The sequence below is a fragment of the Charadrius vociferus genome, unplaced genomic scaffold, assembly GCF_000708025.1.
Source record: "Charadrius vociferus isolate BGI_N301 unplaced genomic scaffold, ASM70802v2 scaffold161, whole genome shotgun sequence".
Classification (NCBI taxonomy): domain Eukaryota; kingdom Metazoa; phylum Chordata; class Aves; order Charadriiformes; family Charadriidae; genus Charadrius; species Charadrius vociferus.
Window position 1 is genome coordinate 7,422,820 of NW_009646928.1, and position 19,927 is coordinate 7,442,746.

Genomic DNA, 19,927 nt, shown 5'->3' on the forward strand with positions numbered 1-19,927 from the left:
TAAATAAAGTGCTGAACCCACAAATTACTCCTCTGTATGTCGGGATAAGTTACAATCTGCGTAGAAACAGACGTGGAGCATTAGCAGCACTTGGCAGTGTTATCACTCCATTCATCTCACACCTTTTTCCTTTAAGGAGCTGAGGTCCGAGGTGGAGCTGGAGGTCTTGGGAGAGACAGAAGGGCTCAATCTCTCTTTCACAGCCATCTGCAACAATGGGACCCTTTTTCCACATCAGAGGAAATGCTCTCATGTGAAAGTGGGAGACACAGTAAGTAAAGAACAAATTCTCAAAAGACATGAAGTCCAGAGAATCTGGGACACCAGAGAGTTTGCCCTTTATTTAATAATCTTCCTCCGAACAAGTTACAAAAAAGCACAATTAGTTATTAGGAAGGAATTCTTTACTCTGAGGGTGGTGAGGCACTGGCACAGGTTGCCCAGGGAAGTTGCGGATGCCCCATCCCTGGAAGTGTTCAAGGCCAGGTTGGATGGGGCTTTGAGCAACCTGGTCTAGCGGAAGGTGTCCCTGCCCACGGCAGGGGGGTTGGAACTAGATGATCTTTAAGGTCCCTTCCAACTCTAACCATGCTGTTATCCACGACCCTCTTGTTCTGTCCTATGCATGTGCTTCCAGAGCACCCTGCAGAGCTACACGTGCTGCAGCTCTGAACAGGCACCATTTTAACCTCCAGGTCTCTTTCAACGTGACTGTAAGTCTCTCTTCTTGTGAAAAAACCAGAAGGCATATTGTGATAAAACCAGTGGGGCTCAGTGACACGCTGGAAATGGAAATTCATCCCCAATGCAGCTGTAACTGTCAGGTGAAGGCTGAGAAGAACAGCCCAAAATGCAACCAAGGGAAAGGATCGTTGGAGTGCGGGGTGTGCGTCTGCAGCCCGGGCTACGTGGGGCCACACTGCGAATGCCACGAGAGCTCCCTGGGAGCCGGCTCCTGCAAGGACTCGGCAGAGCAGAGCTCCTGCAGCGGGAGAGGCGACTGCTACTGCGGGCAGTGCGTTTGCCACCCATCCCCGTACGGAAAGGTGTACGGGCCACGCTGTGAGTGCGATGACTTCTCCTGTGTGAGACACAGAGGGCTTCAATGTGGAGGTACGGTCCCTTGATGCTATTTTTAGTAGCTGCATTTTAAAGTGTTATTGTCTCACTCAGCTATGAGCTTGTGTATCTATACTTTCATCATATATTCAGTTGCAATCAATTCTGTATAAGGTGTAATTTACTATTTCTGTATCATCTTTAGACTTAAAACAAGAAACAGTTTTTAACCCTGTTTTCAAATTTAAAAATGAGACACCTTCAGCCACTCCATAGCTAGTCTAAGTTGGCATGGCATTATTGGAGCGTATCAGCTACCATCACACTGGGTCAGGCTTTTAATGACTGTAGATGATTGTAGCTCTAAGGAAGCTTAGGTAAGTATATTGTCATGCATCGGTGTTAGCCAGTGTACAGTCTCACTCTGGCATAATTATCAAAGCATAGAAATCTTAATTAATTAATCAATCTTAATCACTTTTAGGATAATTCTAATATTTTTATAATTTTAACCCAGTAACCTAAATTATTCTTGCTTTATCTTAGTAAGATACAATCAGAATTTGAGAACTTGTATCCGTATTTTTTTTCCTGGACTATACCATTATAAATGAGAAGTGATTCTATTGAAACAATGAGAGTAGGATTAAACTGGCAGGAACCAGCAATGAGATTGTGCTGAATAGACAGGCTGAAATTATGCTGCTATAAATGAAAGAGGATTTACCCATTAGGTTGTGCACTGTTGGGAGATAAGATCTGTGTGGAGGACTCCAGTGAAGAGAATGGAGCTGCTCTGGCTTACAGCCAGCCTAAGCGAAAATTTGATCCTGGCTTAAAACTGAAAATTCTGGGGGAGGAAGAAGGACGTTTAAGAGCAAGAAGAGTTGGAGACAGGGAAATATCTGCTATTAAGGAGAATTATTTTAAAGGCATCATTTGGATTCTTATTAAGAGACTGATTTGAAGTATAATGAATGTTTTTCCAGGCAATGGTGACTGTGATTGTGGGGAATGCATGTGCCACAGTGGATGGACTGGTGAATACTGTAATTGCACAACTGACACCAGCACCTGCACTGCTGAGGATGGGACGCTGTGCAGTGGGAGAGGTGAATGCGTCTGTGGGTCGTGTGCTTGCACCCATCCGGGGGCTTCAGGCCAAACATGTGAAAAATGCCCTCTCTGCAGTGACCCTTGCAGTTCCAGAAGGTAATGTGCTGGTTTTACATCTCTGATGTTTGTATCATCCAGGTGTCTATTTCCTAGACTGCTTCACCAGCGTGCTTACTGCCGCTACCGTAAATTGGATTTACAGACCAGAACCCAAGAGCTTCTTTGCCCTTTGAGAGAGGTAGTTGTAACTCATATATCAACCATTTATCAGTATTACTCACATACAATAGAACTTTATGGAAAACAATTTAATCACCTACAAGCAGCACGAGTAACACATCACACTTCCACTGCTGTCCCTGGTTGTACAACTAATCAGAATAGTGCCCTTATATGATAACATCAGACAAATACAGATGAATCTCCTTGCATTCCACAGTACAGAATAAAAACATCCCATCACAGCTGCTACAGCAAAAATGAGGACTCACAGAAAAGTTCAGCATTTGTATTACCATTCTCATGCATATGAATTGATAAGGTCATGCTGTCTGCTCAAGCTTTACACATGTGCAAATTCCTAATCCAAATTCAGTTAAGCTTGGCTGAATTGAATTGGTCCAGCTGTGATAAACTGGGTCACAGTCTGGGGATGAAATCAGTGGGTAGCTGTATGTCATGTATAAGTTGATAATAAATTGATTGTAAATGGTGAAGTGTCTTCTATTCACTGAGCATACAAAATTTATGTCGCTTTCCTGCTGTGATGCGTGCTGTGTGCCACAGGGCATGATAGGAAAAGCAACCAAAAATATGTGTGACACAAAGCTGACCGCTCTAAGTACACGCATGCTTATGCTTGTATTACGTGAGCTCTTGCAGGGCCACAGTCAGCCCAAAGTACGCAGGCTTCAGTAGAAATTCAAGTTAGAAGTTGAATTAGGCTTCACAGAATACTCATTATTAATGACCCTGGTTTTGCTCGCTGAGCGCCGAGTTAGTGCAAGTTGCATTAATGTTTCATGAAAAACTCATTTAGAGTTGAGGCCCATTTCTTTTCCACACCAGCTCTCCACCACTGTATTTTCATGCCTGTCGTAGCAGTCTACACTATATCTGAGATGAGAGGCAACTCTGTGGCATGTGATTTAATCATCATTTATGTTAGTGCTAAATTGGACCTGCAAAACCAAGCCAAACAGTTTGTTCACAGCTTTAAGTAAAGAGGACTTCTGCATGCAACTGCTCTAAACACAAAGGACAATGCTGCTGCTTTGCTCTGCACAATTTGGCAGAGAATACAAAATATAAAGTTACACGATGGGCATTACATTAGCCTATTTGAACATGTATATTGTATGCAGCGTTAGATCTTTTCTCTCTGTTTCAATGTCTTCCCTGGCTGAAATACAGGGCAGGGAAAGCCAAAAGAGAGACAACACTGGGAATATCTGGGTAGGGTGACCGAGAGAGCTGAAAGACCAGGTCAGAGGGTATGGAGATTAATGGCTAGGCAGCTGAGAAAAAGAATGGTAGTATGGGAAACATGGCAAATATGACGAAAACACCAACACCGCTGAATTTTCCTCCATGAGATAGAGGCTATCCCATTACCCCCTTGCCTTTACTATTCACCATCTCCAGCACGAGTGATAAAGGTCATCTCCATCACATGAAGATAATCTCAACAGCCTCAGCGTATTCTCATGGTTATATGTAACTCAATGCAACAAGAGATGGCCAGTTCTTTTCGGGGATGTTTTCCTGCCGTTCTTCTCTTTTCATTTCTTTAAGCAGTCGGTCTTTCAGGCTTCTTCTTAGAGTCACAGGCTCTGAATCTGGCTGAAGCTATTTGTGAAAAATCAGCAAGATACCTTTTGCATCAAAAATTTTCATATAGGAATTGTGTTCGTTGCTTCCTTTTTCCATAAATAAACTTTGGATATATTAAAATCCTCATTGAATTTCTGGGAAGATTTTCAGACACTTCTAAAGGAACTGGTTTAGACTCTGTGTTCCACTATTAAAGTAAATAATTTCCCAATAAATTGCATAATTAGGATCTAAGTAATTCCTGAGACAAGTAATCACATTCAAGAGACATCTGTTGAGACACCTGAGTAGTGTTTTAATACATTATTCAATAGACTTTTAACAAAGGAATACTTACAGTAGGTACCCCAGCTTGATCTGTCTGAAGCCGATTTCAGATATTGTTCATCTGATAGGCATTCCTTCGGCTGGTATTTACTGAAAGCTTAGTTTGGAATATTTATATTTGAAAATTAATATTATGTGTGAGTAACCCCATGACTTTGATATTCCTCCATGAATAATGTTGCTTGGGTTCTGTCTGGTGGCTAATAAGCTGGGAGAGGAAAAAGGATGAGAGAGCTTATCCACAATACCTTTATTCAAGCAGGGTTGGGTTTTTTTTGTTGCCAATACCTATCATATTTCTGAGAACTACTGTATCCATAGCACAAGACCTTTTGTTTAGCTTCTTTTTAAAATGCAGATGCATAGGTCCTGGCTTTTATATTGTTGCTTTGTGACAGGCAGAGATTGATGAGCCGCTGAATTATTTTCCACAGGAGCTGTGTGGAATGTCACTTGGCTTCCGATGACAAGTCACCGGGAGAATGCAGTGAAAAATGCCAATTGGTCGATGCAACTGTCAGCACTGCAGAAGGTTTGTACACTCAATCTTCCTTTTTGTGTGTGTGCATGATTAGCGATAGTTTCTACTTTCAGTAATTTTATATTTGAAAGTAGCCTTGTTTTTCTGCTGTGGAATTATATTAGGGATCATAAGGCAATGGCTGTCTGTCTACGGTTCTTCTGTGGTAAGTAGGAAATGCAGATCAGGGCTGGTATTGCCCCTCCAGGTTAATTAACTCATTGGATCACCCCTACTTTCTAAGCAGTTTATGTAAGAAAGGATAGAATTTAATAAATACTAGTCCCTGCAAATCAGTGGCCAATGAAAGCCCCTGAGGTTAAGTCAGCCCACACCATGGTTTCCAGTGTGGCTTCTTTTACCATACAAAACCTGACTCCAGTCCTTATACACACTCTTGATTACAGCCGGCAACTAGACACAGCCCTTTAACCTCTGGCAATGACGTTCTGCTTCTTGTCAGGTTTTATCGAGACACTGCTAGTATCCTAAAGGCTAAGCACATCTTTCAGTTGCTCATTGTAATTCAAAACTGCCCTCCATCAATGGGAATTTCCGGAATAGGAATTAACCTTGAATAAAACAGTACTCTCAGAAAAAAAAATACAACTTTAAATGAAATATTACATCAAAGTCTTTTTCTTTCCTGTAGAGGAAGCTGCTTGCCTGTATAGTAGGCGGTCTGTATTTATCCTAATGGCAACTCTAGCCCCAGTCCTATGGCAAAATGCAATTGATAGGTGAGGCAGGACATAGGTGCATTATATCCACACCACAGATGTAAACATGAGCATTAAATCAGACAAATATAAAAGTTAGGATGACAATGTAGAATGCTGTATGCACATCTAAGGATTGTGCCTGCAAACTGATGGGAGCCCATCCAGAGCGGTATGCATGCATAAATTTCACTGATACACATATTTCCAACCTACACCTTTTGGTTTTGTTGATATTACTCCATAATATAGAGCTCAAAAGTTGCAAACTTTTTGCCCTTGTGTGGAAAACTGATTCTAATTTAGGATTTTTATTAAAATTATTATTAAGCTTTGCCTTTCTAGACATCAGTATTTGTTTATAAATATAAAAAATGTCTTTATAAGCTTCAAAAACATATGAGCACTTTTATTGTATCTCTACAGTTAGTAAAGTCTTCAGGTTGCTATTGCCGGATGGCAGATATTTGTAGCTAGAAACATATAAGACATTGTCCTTTCAAATATTATGAATACTGATTGAGAACAGGAACAGTGACTTATACGGCTCTGTTCACACACACAGAGGTAACAGGAATATGAGAATGACAACATCATCTCCTGTTCCTCCTTATTTCCTTTTTTTAATGTCCTGTGCTTCCCTGATTGGTACTGTCAGCTACTTCTTTAGAATTCAAATTTATTTGCAGCAGTTACAGCAACTGCTGTAGTGAAGGCTGGATAAGTGTTCCCATCCTAACTCCTCCAAAAAACAAAAAAGGAAGCTGTTGCAAACTGTGTTTCATCCAAAATGCTTGTGTAATAGCACAAGAGTTTGGTTTTGGCATGGAGGTAGCCTCATTTTAAGAAGTCCCAAGGGGAAAAAAAAAAATCTTGAAAATAATAGTAATAGAAGAAATCCTAAGATTGAAACTGTATTACCGGAACAAAAAAAAAGATTTTGGAAGTGGTATAACCACCACATAATATTTAAGATTAACAGATTATTAAGGAACTTCATATGATAGCATTCTGCTTCTTTCTGTTTTCAGTTTCTTTAATGCTTCAAGGCTTTTTGAAAACCAGAAATAGCTCTAGGTTAAATAAAACATTAGCACTTAAAGATTTACTTTCTCTTTTGCATGCGTATGTTGCAACACAATGACTAGAACTGTGGAGCAATAAAAAAAAAAGCGTAGGCTTTAAATTTTCCTGTTTCCTGGAATGCCTGTTTTAGCCTCTGAGCTGTGCCTTTCGCCTCCTCTGCTTGGGTTCAACGGGTGCTGGGGGTTTCTCCTCCCACCCTCCCACAGCAGGGTCATTGCTGGGGGTGGCAGCCTCTCTGCCTGGGCATCTGGCAGGGCATGGGATGGCATAGCAGCTCTGGAGGTGCTGATGGCTTCACGCTTACTGGGCTCATCTCCATGGCAGGCATTCATGCTTTTGAATATTTATTTTCACCCTTTTAAAAATATTTTAATGTTAAATTGGGTTAATTCCCGCTTTGTCAGACGGGTCTAAGAGGAGCCCTTGCTGCTCTACTCGCTACCCAGGAGGAACTGCCATTCCTAAAAAGCATCTCCTGCCACAGGGCACCAGGCTGCTCCTGCCACAAGCCCATGAGGGACAGTTACACTTCCCTTGGAAAAAAACAGAGTTTTCCTACTCTGTAGTGTTGACACCACACAAATTCCCAGCACAGCAACAAAGTGGAAGCTGCAGCCTGAATAAGCCTCTATATTAGCACCGCTCTGTTGTTCTGACTCAAAGTGAGATGAAACTGTTAAAAAAAAAAAAGGCATTTTATTGAGCAAAAGACAACCAAGAAAAGGCACAATGATCTTTAAATTTATAGACTTTTTTTTTTTAAAAAAAATCTTTTCTCTATGTATCTGTTAGGAAACAGTTTTTTGCTCTTCAAGGATCCAGTTTGCCCCCCATCACCCAATTCTTCTTCCTGTGTGACTCCAGTGATAAAACTAGGCTGCAGGCAGAAGTAGGAAAAGTATGATGATTCCCTGCAGAACAGAGAAAATTATGCAGGTGTAAATCACAGGAGTTTACTTACCTAGGCAAATTTTTGCGCTGATGAACTGAAAATAATCTATGCAATAGTCTCTCTTAGTGATCCCTCATCCTAAAAATAGCATCAGAGAAATAAAAATACTAAGCATAAGTATTCTGAATAGCTTGAACTGGCATCTTTGCTTTCATTTCTACATCCTTGCACATCCTTGCACATCATCAGTTTTCCGTTCCCTCAAATTATGACATTAAATTAAAAATTACAATTTTAAAATAACTAATATGCAGTTGCTGCCTTCTGGATGATATTTGGAATATGCCTGCAAGTTTTTCTCTGCTTTCAGGATAGCTAACAACTACCTTTTTCTTCCTTTTTTTAAAAAAGAAAAAAAAAAAAAAAAGCAAACTAATATTCTTTGGGTCTGCTTGCTTAAAAGAGTTGGGAAATAACAAATATTGCAAAACTTGTGACACTGTTACTGGAATTGTGACCTGGAGCTGAGTGCCATTAATTGAGTACACTCAGTCTGCAGTTTGTGGTCCTTTTAACAAAACCAAATCTTGTTAAATCAGCAAGTCTTCTCTACATATCACCTTGATAGATAACACATTGCTCTGCACCAAGGACAGGCAACAGTTTAAATACAAGATTATCACAAATCAAGAGTGTGTTTCCATTAAAATCCAACCAGATGTGATTCTCACTTTAAAATGAGTAGAGAACTGTTGTGTAGTCAGCTATTTATACTTTCACATTCTTTATGGTGTTTAATAGTCTTTTCTATAAGATCAAACCATATGGTAATAAGCAATATGAAAAGAAAAGAAAAGAAAAGAAAAGAAAAGAAAAGAAAAGAAAAGAAAAGAAAAGAAAAGAAAAGAAAAGAAAAGAAAAGAAAAGAAAAGAAAAGAAAAGAAAAGAAAAAGACTAAGCACTTATTTCTTTATGTACCGTAGATTTCTTTAAAATCCATATTCCTGTCAGATTCCTACTTTATATTTCATTAGACTTCTTGCTATTAAAATTTTTAGCACAGTTGCTTATGAAATTTCAGTAAGTTTTGACTGGTAAGCAATAATGGAGAGGTTAGAATGACAACTATTTTCAAAGAAATGTTTGAGAAGCTTACTGGTTTTTCTTACCTCTAAAAATAAAAACCTAAGAAGTTTACTAAAAATGTATTAAAAGCATACCTAGGTTTCTGATGCTCTTTAAATCATGGGTTATATGGAAACATAACAAGTGTTCAGCCACAGAGGTATAATTGCACACAGTTATAGGGTTGGATATTTTCACTCAGTAAAAATACTATATAATGGACAGGCTTTGAAAGTATGGCATTTCTGGCTCTGGACCCATAGTCTCAATTTTTGATCATCTTATTTGTTGTATATCATCCCTCACAGCCAGCCTCCTCCTGTCATCCTGTTCCCTTTGAATGAACTTTTATTAGCAGAAAAGGTTTCCCAGTTAGGAATCATCTGGAAAAAAATAAGATGAAGTTTTTATCTATATTAAATAGAGAGACAAATAAACAGGGCAGACTGTCATCCCAGGTCACTTTTTATCTGCTTCCTCTGGAATCACATTACAAAGATCCCAGAATCACAGTTTTCTGTTATTAATTTATATTTACTATTGTGACAATCCTGGGCACCCTAATCTTTGACAGGGGTATTGTGGAAGAAATAAATGCCAGCTCTTTCAACAGTATTCATTGCTGTTTGATGTATGTATATCTACTTCTGAAACATAATCTAGCCACCATAGGAGTAGCTGTAAACCAAAGAGAACATACTGTTTACTTTGTCCCATAGTTGGGGACTATTAAATTTCCTAGACAGCTGGCAGTTAAGCATCTTGGAAGCACTTCCAATTCATTGAAATTCACAGTACACCGGATTAATAAGGTGCACGAGATGGTCAGCACAGATTGACAACACCTGAATCAGTTCTTTGGAAATATAAGTGAAAAATCTGAAACAAAACAAAACTTGGGATGGAAGAAAAGGCATTAAATTTAGTAGAAATTCTGAGGGTATTTCTGCTTTTGTTTTTCACTCTACCATCCACAGACAAGGCTGTGACAAACATGATGCCAGCAGTCTCTCTTGTTATTACATGTTAAATTTCATTTGATCTGACAAATTACTCTTTTTTTTCCTTCCTCTGCAGATTATTCAGAGGATAAATCCATTTCCTGCTCTTTGCAGGGGGAAAATGAATGTATAACCACATTTCTATTGGCTATGGATGAACAGGGAAGGACAGTCATTCACAGCATAGAACAGAAAGGTAAGCAGTGAATATTGCTTTTTCTATGTGAAATCTGATTTAAAAATACAGGCAGGGTGAGCAATCTAGAAGCTGAGCTCTTTTAAGCAGCAGTGCACCTCCTTGTGTTTGTAGGTCTCCTCTTCCCAGCCCAAAGAGCACCTCCTCAAGTACTTATTTAATGTGGCAGTAAAATAAATACTTGGCCTTTCATGAAAGATGAGCAAAATGATCCCTGGGCTGCAAAAGCAAGTTAATTTTTCTAATGCCCTGTGCAATTCTAAGATGATGATACCGAATGCCTTTTGCATTATATGAGAAAACTGTAATTCACTTTGAAATTTTCACTGTGTATTTCACAGATGGACAAATATCCAAAAGGCTATCTGATTGGGTATACCTGATGAAATTCTAAAATACATTTATAGTTACATTTAAAGTTATAGCATTATTAATTTTTTAAGATTTTGCATAACTATCATATTCAACAGATCTCTTTATACCCTTTCGTTTAACGTTATTTCCTTATTTACTATTGTTTCACTACTGATTTTTCATTAAAGCTCTGAGTCATGTAAGACAGGAGAGAATACAGACACCACTTTTCAGCTGCCAAACAGTTCAGTTTCCAGGCAATAATAACACCTTTTATTTTTTTGGACACACCCCGTGTCTTGGTGCTAAATGTTAGTTATGTTTTAGGGAAAGCCATGCAGATTTGCAACCTTGTTCTGTTGGCACAAATGGCATTTAATTAGTTAACCCGTTTCTTTAGCATACATGCGAGAACAAAAGTGGTTTCACTGTGCAAAAAAAAAAGCAGCTTCTACCATAAGAACAGTAGTCTGGTTTTATACAGGTTAATATTACAGCAAAGGCGGTTGTAACAAAGGCTAGTTTACTTTGTAAACTACACCCCTAAGACTCAAGAATTTAAGGGTAAACCACTGATTAAAATTCTCTTTATTAAATACATTTACTGTGCATTTTAAGTAAATTTGGGGAAAAAAAAAGTGAAAATAATATCATAAGCAAGGCACAGTTCATTAGCTTATGTGTCGTGGCCCTCCCACAACTCTATGATAACCAGCTTCGCTGTCATCTGCTGTTCTACTCCTGAGCCTTGAAACTATGTGCCGTGGTGGTTGTGATGCATGCGAATGTCACCAGAGATGAGACCTCCAATAATGCTCTACAAATTCGTTTCATTTATGGAACCTATTTGAAGATGGCACCAGTAGCCAGAGCGTTAACTCATTGCCCAAACCAAACTTCATCAATTAGTTAAACAATAACTTCAAGCAAAAAACTAATGTGAAATACAATCCCTAGCCAAATGAGATCAAAATGAATTTTCAATGTCCTTAAACCATGGTTCAACAGACAACTTTACAAATTGGTAGCATTCAGTGATTTTCATGAGTAATAATTCTTACTATTACAATAATCAACTTTGTGTTTTGGTGAAGCTGAAACTTCAGTTTTAATTTTGACTCTGAAGTATTGCATGATGAAATTTATTGCAGAACTTGAAATGCAAAATTCCTTCAAATTGTTCAGTACAATCTGTTCAGGAAGTCTAATGGATTTTTTTTTCTCATTGTTTTCATGAGTTAAATGAAGTTTCCTCCTTTTTTTTTGATATCATCAGTGTCTTTACTTTGATACAGATCTCGCTAGAAGTCTTTTTCTCTGCAACACACTCTATATCAGTCAGTTGACATAGAGCTTCATCCGTAACATTGTAAAGCTTATATTCTTGTCAACCTAGGCCTATTTTTTAGAATTATGATGACACAAATTTGAAAACAATTTTCTAACTTTTCAGGATCTGGGTCTGTATCCAGCAGCTGCTAATCAACACAGTAAAAGACCAGTGGAAGAAGTTAGCAATTGATTATTTTAAACATTTTAATGTAATATTTTTCAGCCAGTTTCACAAATCCTTTAGCAGGTGTCATGGCTTCCGTTGGGACAGTTAACTTTTTTATTAGCAGCTGGTATAGTGCTATGGGTTGGATTCGGGATGAGAAATACTTTTGATAGTGCCCTGGTGGTTTTAGTTGTCGCTGAAGTGTGTGGAGTGTGTTGAGGATAACTTCCTGACACAGCTGGTAAGGGAGGCAACTAGGGAAGGTGCTGATGGACCTGTTGTTTGTAAACAGAGAAGGAGTTGTAGGGGATGTGATGGCTTGGATCCATCTTGGGCATTGTGATCATGAAATGATAGAGTTTTCGTTTCTTGGAGAAGCAAGGAGGAGGGTCAGCAAAACTGCCTCCTTGAACTTCAGGAGGGCAGACTTTGGTCTTTTCAGCGGCCTGGTTGACAGACTTCATTAGGAGGCAGTCCTCAAGGGCAAAGGAGTCCAGGAAGGGTGGACAATCTTCAAGAAGGAAGTCCTAAAGGTGCAGGAGTAGGCCATCCCCATGTGCCAAAAAACGAGCTGTCAGTGAAAAAGACTGGCCTGGCTGAACAGAGAGCTATGGTTGCAACTCAGGGATAAAAAGGAGAATTTATGGCCTTTGGAAGAAAGGGTAGGCTGCTCATGAGGACTATAAAGATGTTGTGAGGCTACGTAGGGAGAAAATTAGAAGGTCCAAAGCCTATCTTGAACTTAATCTGGTTTCTGGTGTTAAGGACAATAAAAAAAGTTTCTATAAATACACCAGCAATAAAAAGAGGACTAAGGGTAACCTCCATCTTTTATTAGATGGGGGCGGAAACATAGTGACTAAGGATGAGGAAAAGGCTGAGGTAATTAATGTCTTCTTTGCCTCGGTCTTTAGTAGTAGGACCAATTGTTCCCTGAGCTAGTATATAGGGGAGAGCGAGCAGAATGAAGCCCCCATAATCCACAGGGAAATGGTGAGTGACTTGCTACAGCACTTAAACATGCACAAGTCTATGGGGCCAGATGGGATCCACCCAAGGGTGCTGAGGGAGCTGGCAGAAGTGCTTACCAAGCCACTTTCCATCATTTATCAGCAGTCCTGGCTGGAGAGGTGCCAGCTGCTGACTTAAGCTGGACACCTAGCTTTTAGATGGGTACAGACAGATAAAATGGATTTCACCCACGGAAAGCAATTTTGAGTATGATGTACTAGAAGTGCAAAACCTTACTGTAAAACAGATTGTAGCAGAGCACTTACATCCCAGCCGCTAAATGAAAGTTAGATGTTTACCATCATTCTTCAGTGTTGCTGACTTACAAAGACAACTTCAAAAGGTTAGTAATTAACATCTTTTGAATGAACAGTTTGAATCCAGATCAGAATGCCTTCTTACAACAGTTTTACCTGTCTGACATCTCTTTGTGGTCATCTTTTTAACTCTCTTTATCCACACAAAATAAGGTACTTGTATTGGAACAGTTGGGTTCACCAAAAAGAGTGATCAGTGTCAGCTTTGCAGGCGAGAAAAGGATGTTTTCTATAATGTGGTCACTGGTGGAGTCTCATAGTGCATGGACACCTTTGTATGCCCATGACCAAGTGCCGGGTCCTGCACTTGAGTCACAACAACCCCATGCAGCGTTACAGGCTTGGGGAAGAATGGTTGGAAAGCTGCCTGGCGGAAAAGGATCTGAGGGTATTGGTCAACAGCTGGCTGAATAAGAGCCAGCAGTGTGCCCAGGTGGCCAAGAAGGCCAACAGCATCCTGGACTGTATCAGGAATAGTATGGTGAGCAAGACTAGGGACATGATCGTCTCCCTCTACTCAGCACTGGTGAGGCCCCACCTTGGGTACTGTGTTCAGTTTTGGGCCCCTCACTACAAGAAAGACACTGAGATTCTGGAGTGTGTCCAGAGAAGGGCACCAAAGCTGGTGAGGGGTCCAGAGAACAAGTCTTATCAGAAGCAGCTGAGGGAACTGGGGTTGTTTAGCTTGGAGAAAATTGGTCTCTACAACTACCTGAAAGGTGGTTGTAGCAAGGCGGGGGGGATCAGTCTCTTCTCCCAAGTAACAAGTGATAGGACAAGAAAAAAGGGCCTCAAGTTGCACCAGGGAAGGTTTAGGATGAATATTTAGAAAAATTTCTTCACAGAAAGAGTTATGAAACAGTGGAACAGGCTTCCCATGAAAGTGGTGGAATCAACATCCCTGGAGGTATTTAAAAGACGCGTAGACATGGTGCTTAGGGGCATAGTTTAGTGGTGGTTTTCATAGAATCATAGAATGGTTTAGGTTGGAAGGGACCTTGAAGATCATTGAGGTCCAACCCCCTGCCATGGGCAGGGACACCTCCCACTAGACCAGGTTGCCCATCCAGCCTGGCCTTAAACACCTCCAGGGATGGAGCTTCCACAACTTCTCTGGGCAACCTGTTCCACTGCCTTACCACCTTCACAGTGAAAAATTTCTTCCTAATATCCAATCTAAATCTCTCCTCTTCCAGTTTGAAGCTATTCCCCCTCGTCCTATCACTACATGCCCTAGTAAGCAGTCCTTCCCCAGCTCTCCTGTAGGCCCCTTTAGGTACTGGAAGGCCGCTATAAGGTCTTTCTGGAGCCTTCTCTTCTCCAGGCTGAACAACCCCACCTCTCTCAGCCTCTCCTCATAGGAGAGATGCTCCAATCCCCTGATCATCTTCGTGGCCCTCCTCTGGACCAGTTCCAACAGTTCCATGTCTTTCCTGTGTTGGGGGCTCCAGAGCTGGATGCAGTACTCCAGGTGGGGTCTTACCAAGAGCAGAGTAGAGGGGAAAAATCACCTCCCTTAACCTGCTGGCTACACTTCTGATGCAGCCCAGGATGCGGTTGGCCTTCTGGGCTGTGATCACGCATTGCCAGCTCATGTTGAGCTTCTCATCAATCAGCACACACAGGTCCTTCTCCTCAGGGCTACTCTCTAGCCATTCCCCACCGAGCCTGTATTTGTCCTTGGGATTGCCCCGACCCAGATGTAGGACCTTGCTCTTGGCCTTGTTGAACTTCATGAGGTTGGCTTGGGCCCACCTCTCCAGCCTGTCCAGGTCCCTCTGGATAGCATCCCTTCCCTCCAGCATGTCTACCTTGCCACACAGCTTGGTATCATTGGCAAACTTGCTGAGGGTGCACTCAACCCCACTGTCCATGTCGCCAACAAAGATGTTGAACAGCACAGGTTTCAGTACCAACCCCTGAGGAACACCACTCATCACTGGTCTCCGCTTGGACATCGAGCCATTGACCACAACTCTTTGAGTGTGACCGGCCAGCCAGTTCCTTATCCACCGAGTGGTCCATCTGTTGAATCCATGTCTTTCCAATTTGGAGACCAGTATATTGTGTGGGATGGTGTCGAACGCTTTGCAGAAGTTCAGGTAGATGACATCAGTTGCTCCTCCCTTGTCCACTACCATTGTAACCCCTGTGTAGATGGCCACCAGATTTGTCAGGCAAGACTTGCCCTTGGTGAAGCTGTGTTGGCTGCTCCCAATCACCTCCTTCTTTTCCATGTGCCTTAGCAGAGTTTCCAGGAGAATCTGCAGTTTTGGCAGTGTTAGGTTGATGGTTCGACTCGATCACCTTAAAGGTCACTTCCAACCTAGACAATTCTATGATTCTATGATTCTAAGCTCTCATGGCCTTTTCTGCTCCTCACACCACCCCACCAGCGAGTAGGCTGGGAGTGCAAAGGAAGCTGGGAGGGGACACAGCCAGAACAGCTGACCCCAACTGACCAAGGGGATATTCCATGCCATATGACATCATGCTCAGTATACAAAGCTGTGAGAAGAAGAAGGAAGGGGGGGACATTTAGAGTGATGGTGTTTGTCTTCCCAAATAACCGTTATGTGTGATGGAGCCCTGTTTTCCTGGGGATGGCTGAACACCTGCCTGCTGATGGGAAGCAGTGAATTTTGTTTTGCTTTGCTTGTGCACGCAGCTTTAGCTCTACCTATTAAACTGTCTTTATCTCAACCCACGAGTTTTTGCTCACTTTTACTCTTGAAGTTCCCTCCCCCATCCCAGCTAGGGGGGTGAGCAAGCGGCTGCGTGGTTCTAGTTGCTGGCTGGAGTTAAACCATGACAGTAGGTTAGCAGGAGGGAAATAATATGGACTTGAAGGAAAAGGCATGCACAGCTCCCAGCATATGAGAAGCCCAGCATGCCTCTTGGCTGTTTTTAATTACCTAAAATTTACTGATTGGATATCCATGGTCATAATTGTTTTTGTTTCCACAGATTGCCCACAGCTTCCAAATATCCCAATGATAATGGTGGGTGTCACCCTTGCTATCCTTCTCATTGGCATTGTTTTACTTTGTATATGGAAATTACTGGTGTCAGTTCAAGACCGAAAAGAGGTGGCCAAGTTTGAAGCAGAAAAATCAAAAGTGAAATGGCAAACGGTATGTTAAATGCATTAATTTTATATGAGGCTCTTTAATTTGGTTGATGATGCACAGTTGCCTTTAAAATTCTATTTGTGTCTTGGTTTCATTCTTTTCAATGAGTAGATTTTACTGGTAGATTTTCACTACAGTTAGTATTCTATGAAGTAAGATGACAATTTTTTAGGGATGAAAAATAGCTAGAATTCAATCTCCTGGTTTCATTTCTTCCATGTGTAAAATCATTTAGATAACATTTTTTATTAGTTGTTTTTTAATCAGTACCTTGCCTTCGATTAATCTCAGAAAATTTGTTCGCTGCCAATGTAATCATCAGGGGTGTACCCCTCTTCCCAGGAACAGAGCCTGTTTTAGGAAAGATATTATTGATGGTTGCTGTCGTGATGAGAGTCCACTTACACAGAGGAGCAATGAATGTAAGCTGTCTAAAATGTGGGTAAAAGGACAGAGAAATTCAGGTCTTACCTTCTATCTGTAGCTTGCACATATCTAATGCAAGCTTATACCACATGTTCCCTTTTCTTCTTTCCTTTCTGCCCTTGACTTTTTTGCTCTTCTGCAAAAATTTTAAGACTTCTGAGGCTCTTTGGAAAAAAGCATGTTGAGTAAGCATTTCTGGTGGATGTCAGAAGGACAGGCTGCCCTTCACCCGGCTCCATTCTTGTACAAAGCCCTGTGATCGCAACATTTCTGCAAGGATGGACGCTGCTGGCTTTTCAGCTTTTGAGATGGGAAAAATCAGTTACTTATGGGCAAGGCCACTTGAGAATGTTTTCTTAATCGTTTGGGAGAGCTACATATAGTAAGAGGGAAGGGAAGGATATGCTTGATAGAAGCATTTTAATTTTCTTTTCTGTTGCAAGAGGAAATGATAGGAAAGGTAAGACGAGAGGCCAGGATAAATAGCGCAGGTGGGACCTGCCCTTCTCCCAAGGCATGGTAGTCTGTGGGCCTCAAGCAGGAGGACCGTGACAAGTCACACCTCATCACTGAGACACCATCTGTGTTTTTAGAATGATCCGACCACAACATCTAATACACAAATTATATTGGATGTATTTGATAAAGTATTGTTTGATGATGCGCATTACTCTAATCTGGGAGGCGGATGCGAAGGGAAGCATGTTCCTCACCCCAGACTAGTTTGTGCTGCCTCATAGAGACCGGTCTCCATTTCAGTGGCTTGGAATATAACCGAGCTGCTGAGGGCTACTCTAAAATGATCAAAGGTAGGAAATTACTGCTGTACAAGGAACAGACCAAAAGTCCTCACTGGGGAAAAAAAATGGTGGGAGGAGAGTGTGATATGGGACTTTAAAATTATGACTGGGGAAACTGAAGATGGGACGTTCATTCACTGACTTTTCCCATACAAGTATAGTGAGATAGCATGCTCCAAAGAAACCAAGAAACATAATTACACAACACTTAGTTAAGGCATAGGATTTATTTCCAAAGATATTCTACATGATAAATGTTTGCATGGACTCAAAGTGTTTATAGACAAACCCATAGGAGGAGGACATCCCCCTCACCCAGGAGGTTTGTGAGACGTGTGTCAGCTTTTCCATGGACAGCCTGCATCACCCACTGTTGGGAATGAATTGCTGGGCCAGGCAGAGGTCTGGCCCGAGTTTCTCACAAAGTAGAGCACAAATCATCTTCTCCTGCACACTGGGAAGCAGAGTGATACTAGCTGGTGCATGTACAACCTGCATCGTAATGCTGGGTGAGGAACTATGGATCAAAGTGATCCCTTTGCTGAAGAGGTGTGTTCAAGGCAGTGGCATGCAGCTACACCTGCTTGCTGCTGAAGCAACGGCAAGATGAGTTAAACACTGCATGACTCCATTTCTTCTGGTTTTGTTGTTTGTTTTTTTTTTAGGAAACAAATCCACTGTACAGAGGCTCAACAACCACTTTTAAAAATGTAACTTACAAGAACCAAGAAAAGCAAAAAGGGACCATGTCTGCGGGTTTCTATTAGCAGCTCCGACACTACAAACTTAGTTTTACTGGCAGAAAATCTAAAACCACTTGTTTCTTCTCCGCTGATTATGTGGTATTTGTTTGCACGTTGCAGTGGTATAATCATTCTGTTAGAGAAAATATATCTTGTGTTGGGAAAATTATAGATAGCATATTAGTGGTAAAGATTACTAGAAGTATTAAAAAACCCAGCTTTAATATTCAAGCCCCCATCTTAAAAAAAATAGCATCACAAATATTTTTAATTTTGTCATCAATACTGAGGTTTAAAATTATCATATGTAAGTCTATTTTTGTGAAATTAGGTATATTCAATGAGCTGTCTACTACTTTGCTCATACACACAATCCCATGTATTTGTGTTTAGGAATGTATTTGTACCAGTCTATTTGGTGGACTGGTTTAAATTCAAAAAGATAATTTTTTTCATGAATGTTGCTTAAGCTACTGAGGTTAGAGGTTCCTCATATCACCTGTGTGACTGAGTAATTTTTTATCTGAACCAAATAGCGTTATTGCCTGTCTTCTGTGTATCTAAGGTATACAGAAACATCTCCTCTCTAACTCCTCTTTCTTGTCATGTTTCCCCTTTCTTTGTTGCTGTTTGATGTCCTTTAAGAACCCAGTCCCTGGGATTATCTCAGGGAAAGTTACATCAATCCCTTACTCACTTGCAGAGTTGTTTTCTATTCCAGGCATAGACTGCTTTTATTTATTTTTTTTCTCTTCCCTTTAAATTCTAGTAGAGAGGATCCAGAGCAAAAGAGGAATATTTGTAAATTAGAGACTCCAGTAGAGAAATTTTACACCAGAGGATTACCAGAACTCCATTTCACCATTTACATCCTGTTTAGACACTCAAAATAAACCTCACACGCTGGACCATTACATGCACTGTTCCAGGAGCCCTTTACATGCAGGAAAAGTTCACACACAAAGACTCAGTATCACACACAAAGACAGTACTCTTCTGTTGATATACCCAAAATTGTGAGGTTCTTTCAATGCCCAGCAGCCAAACCATTTATTCATGTGTGAAATAATGCATTCAGCAATTTTGGGCCAGTTTTTTTTTAATTTATTTATTTTAATCAAACTAAGCAACAAATAGACCTATGGATTCCACTTCATATTCATTTCCATGACATTAATGAGGATTTTAAAATATCGGTTTTAGCTAGTTACTAATGACTTGCCATAAATTCTTAAATTGTAATGCTGTTATCATGCACAGCACAAGGGAAAAAAAAGGCCCCAACAAAATCAGCTAATATGCTGGCATAAAAAATTACAACATTGGGCTATTTTAAGCTAACAATAATTTACTTTACTTTTTAATATTATTTTTCCTCTGCATTTTTTAGTACTCCGGAACAGATGGTAAAAATGTACATATGAATGTACTTACAAAAGAAGACTTAGAAACCAAAGGTACATTGACACAGTCACAGACAAACAATAATGTACATTCCCTACGGTAAATAATATACCTGATCTAAAAAATTCAGTGGCCATTTTGTAATAAATATTTACAAAATCTGTGCAACTTCAGTCTCTATATCCTCTACAGTTTGTGGATGTGAGGCTGATATATTAGCTAGCTCTGACCCATGCCTGTTTTAGGGCCTGATCCAAAGCCTACTGGAGTCAATGGCTACAGAAGAGGATCTAGTTTCAGTGAAACTATTAGTTTTGGTTTACAAAGATTGTTTTGTTTAAACAAACTGGTTAATAATGTCTATTAATG

General features: G+C 40.5%; 1 protein-coding gene across 2 annotated transcripts in view; it reads left to right on the forward strand.

Annotated features, from left to right (window-relative positions):
• The window catches only part of ITGB6 (integrin, beta 6), a 36,312-nt gene extending 18,134 nt beyond the window's left edge, over window positions 1–18,178 (forward strand). For both annotated transcript variants that reach the window (XM_009894625.1, XM_009894624.1), the window contains 7 exons: window positions 137–271; window positions 696–1,113; window positions 2,049–2,271; window positions 4,770–4,867; window positions 9,755–9,874; window positions 16,022–16,188; window positions 18,077–18,178. In XM_009894625.1, coding sequence (XP_009892927.1) covers window positions 137–271; window positions 696–1,113; window positions 2,049–2,271; window positions 4,770–4,867; window positions 9,755–9,874; window positions 16,022–16,188; window positions 18,077–18,178 — 1,263 coding nt within the window. The remainder of the gene's footprint in view (window positions 1–136; window positions 272–695; window positions 1,114–2,048; window positions 2,272–4,769; window positions 4,868–9,754; window positions 9,875–16,021; window positions 16,189–18,076) is intronic.
• Window positions 18,179–19,927: the final 1,749 nt, after the last annotated feature.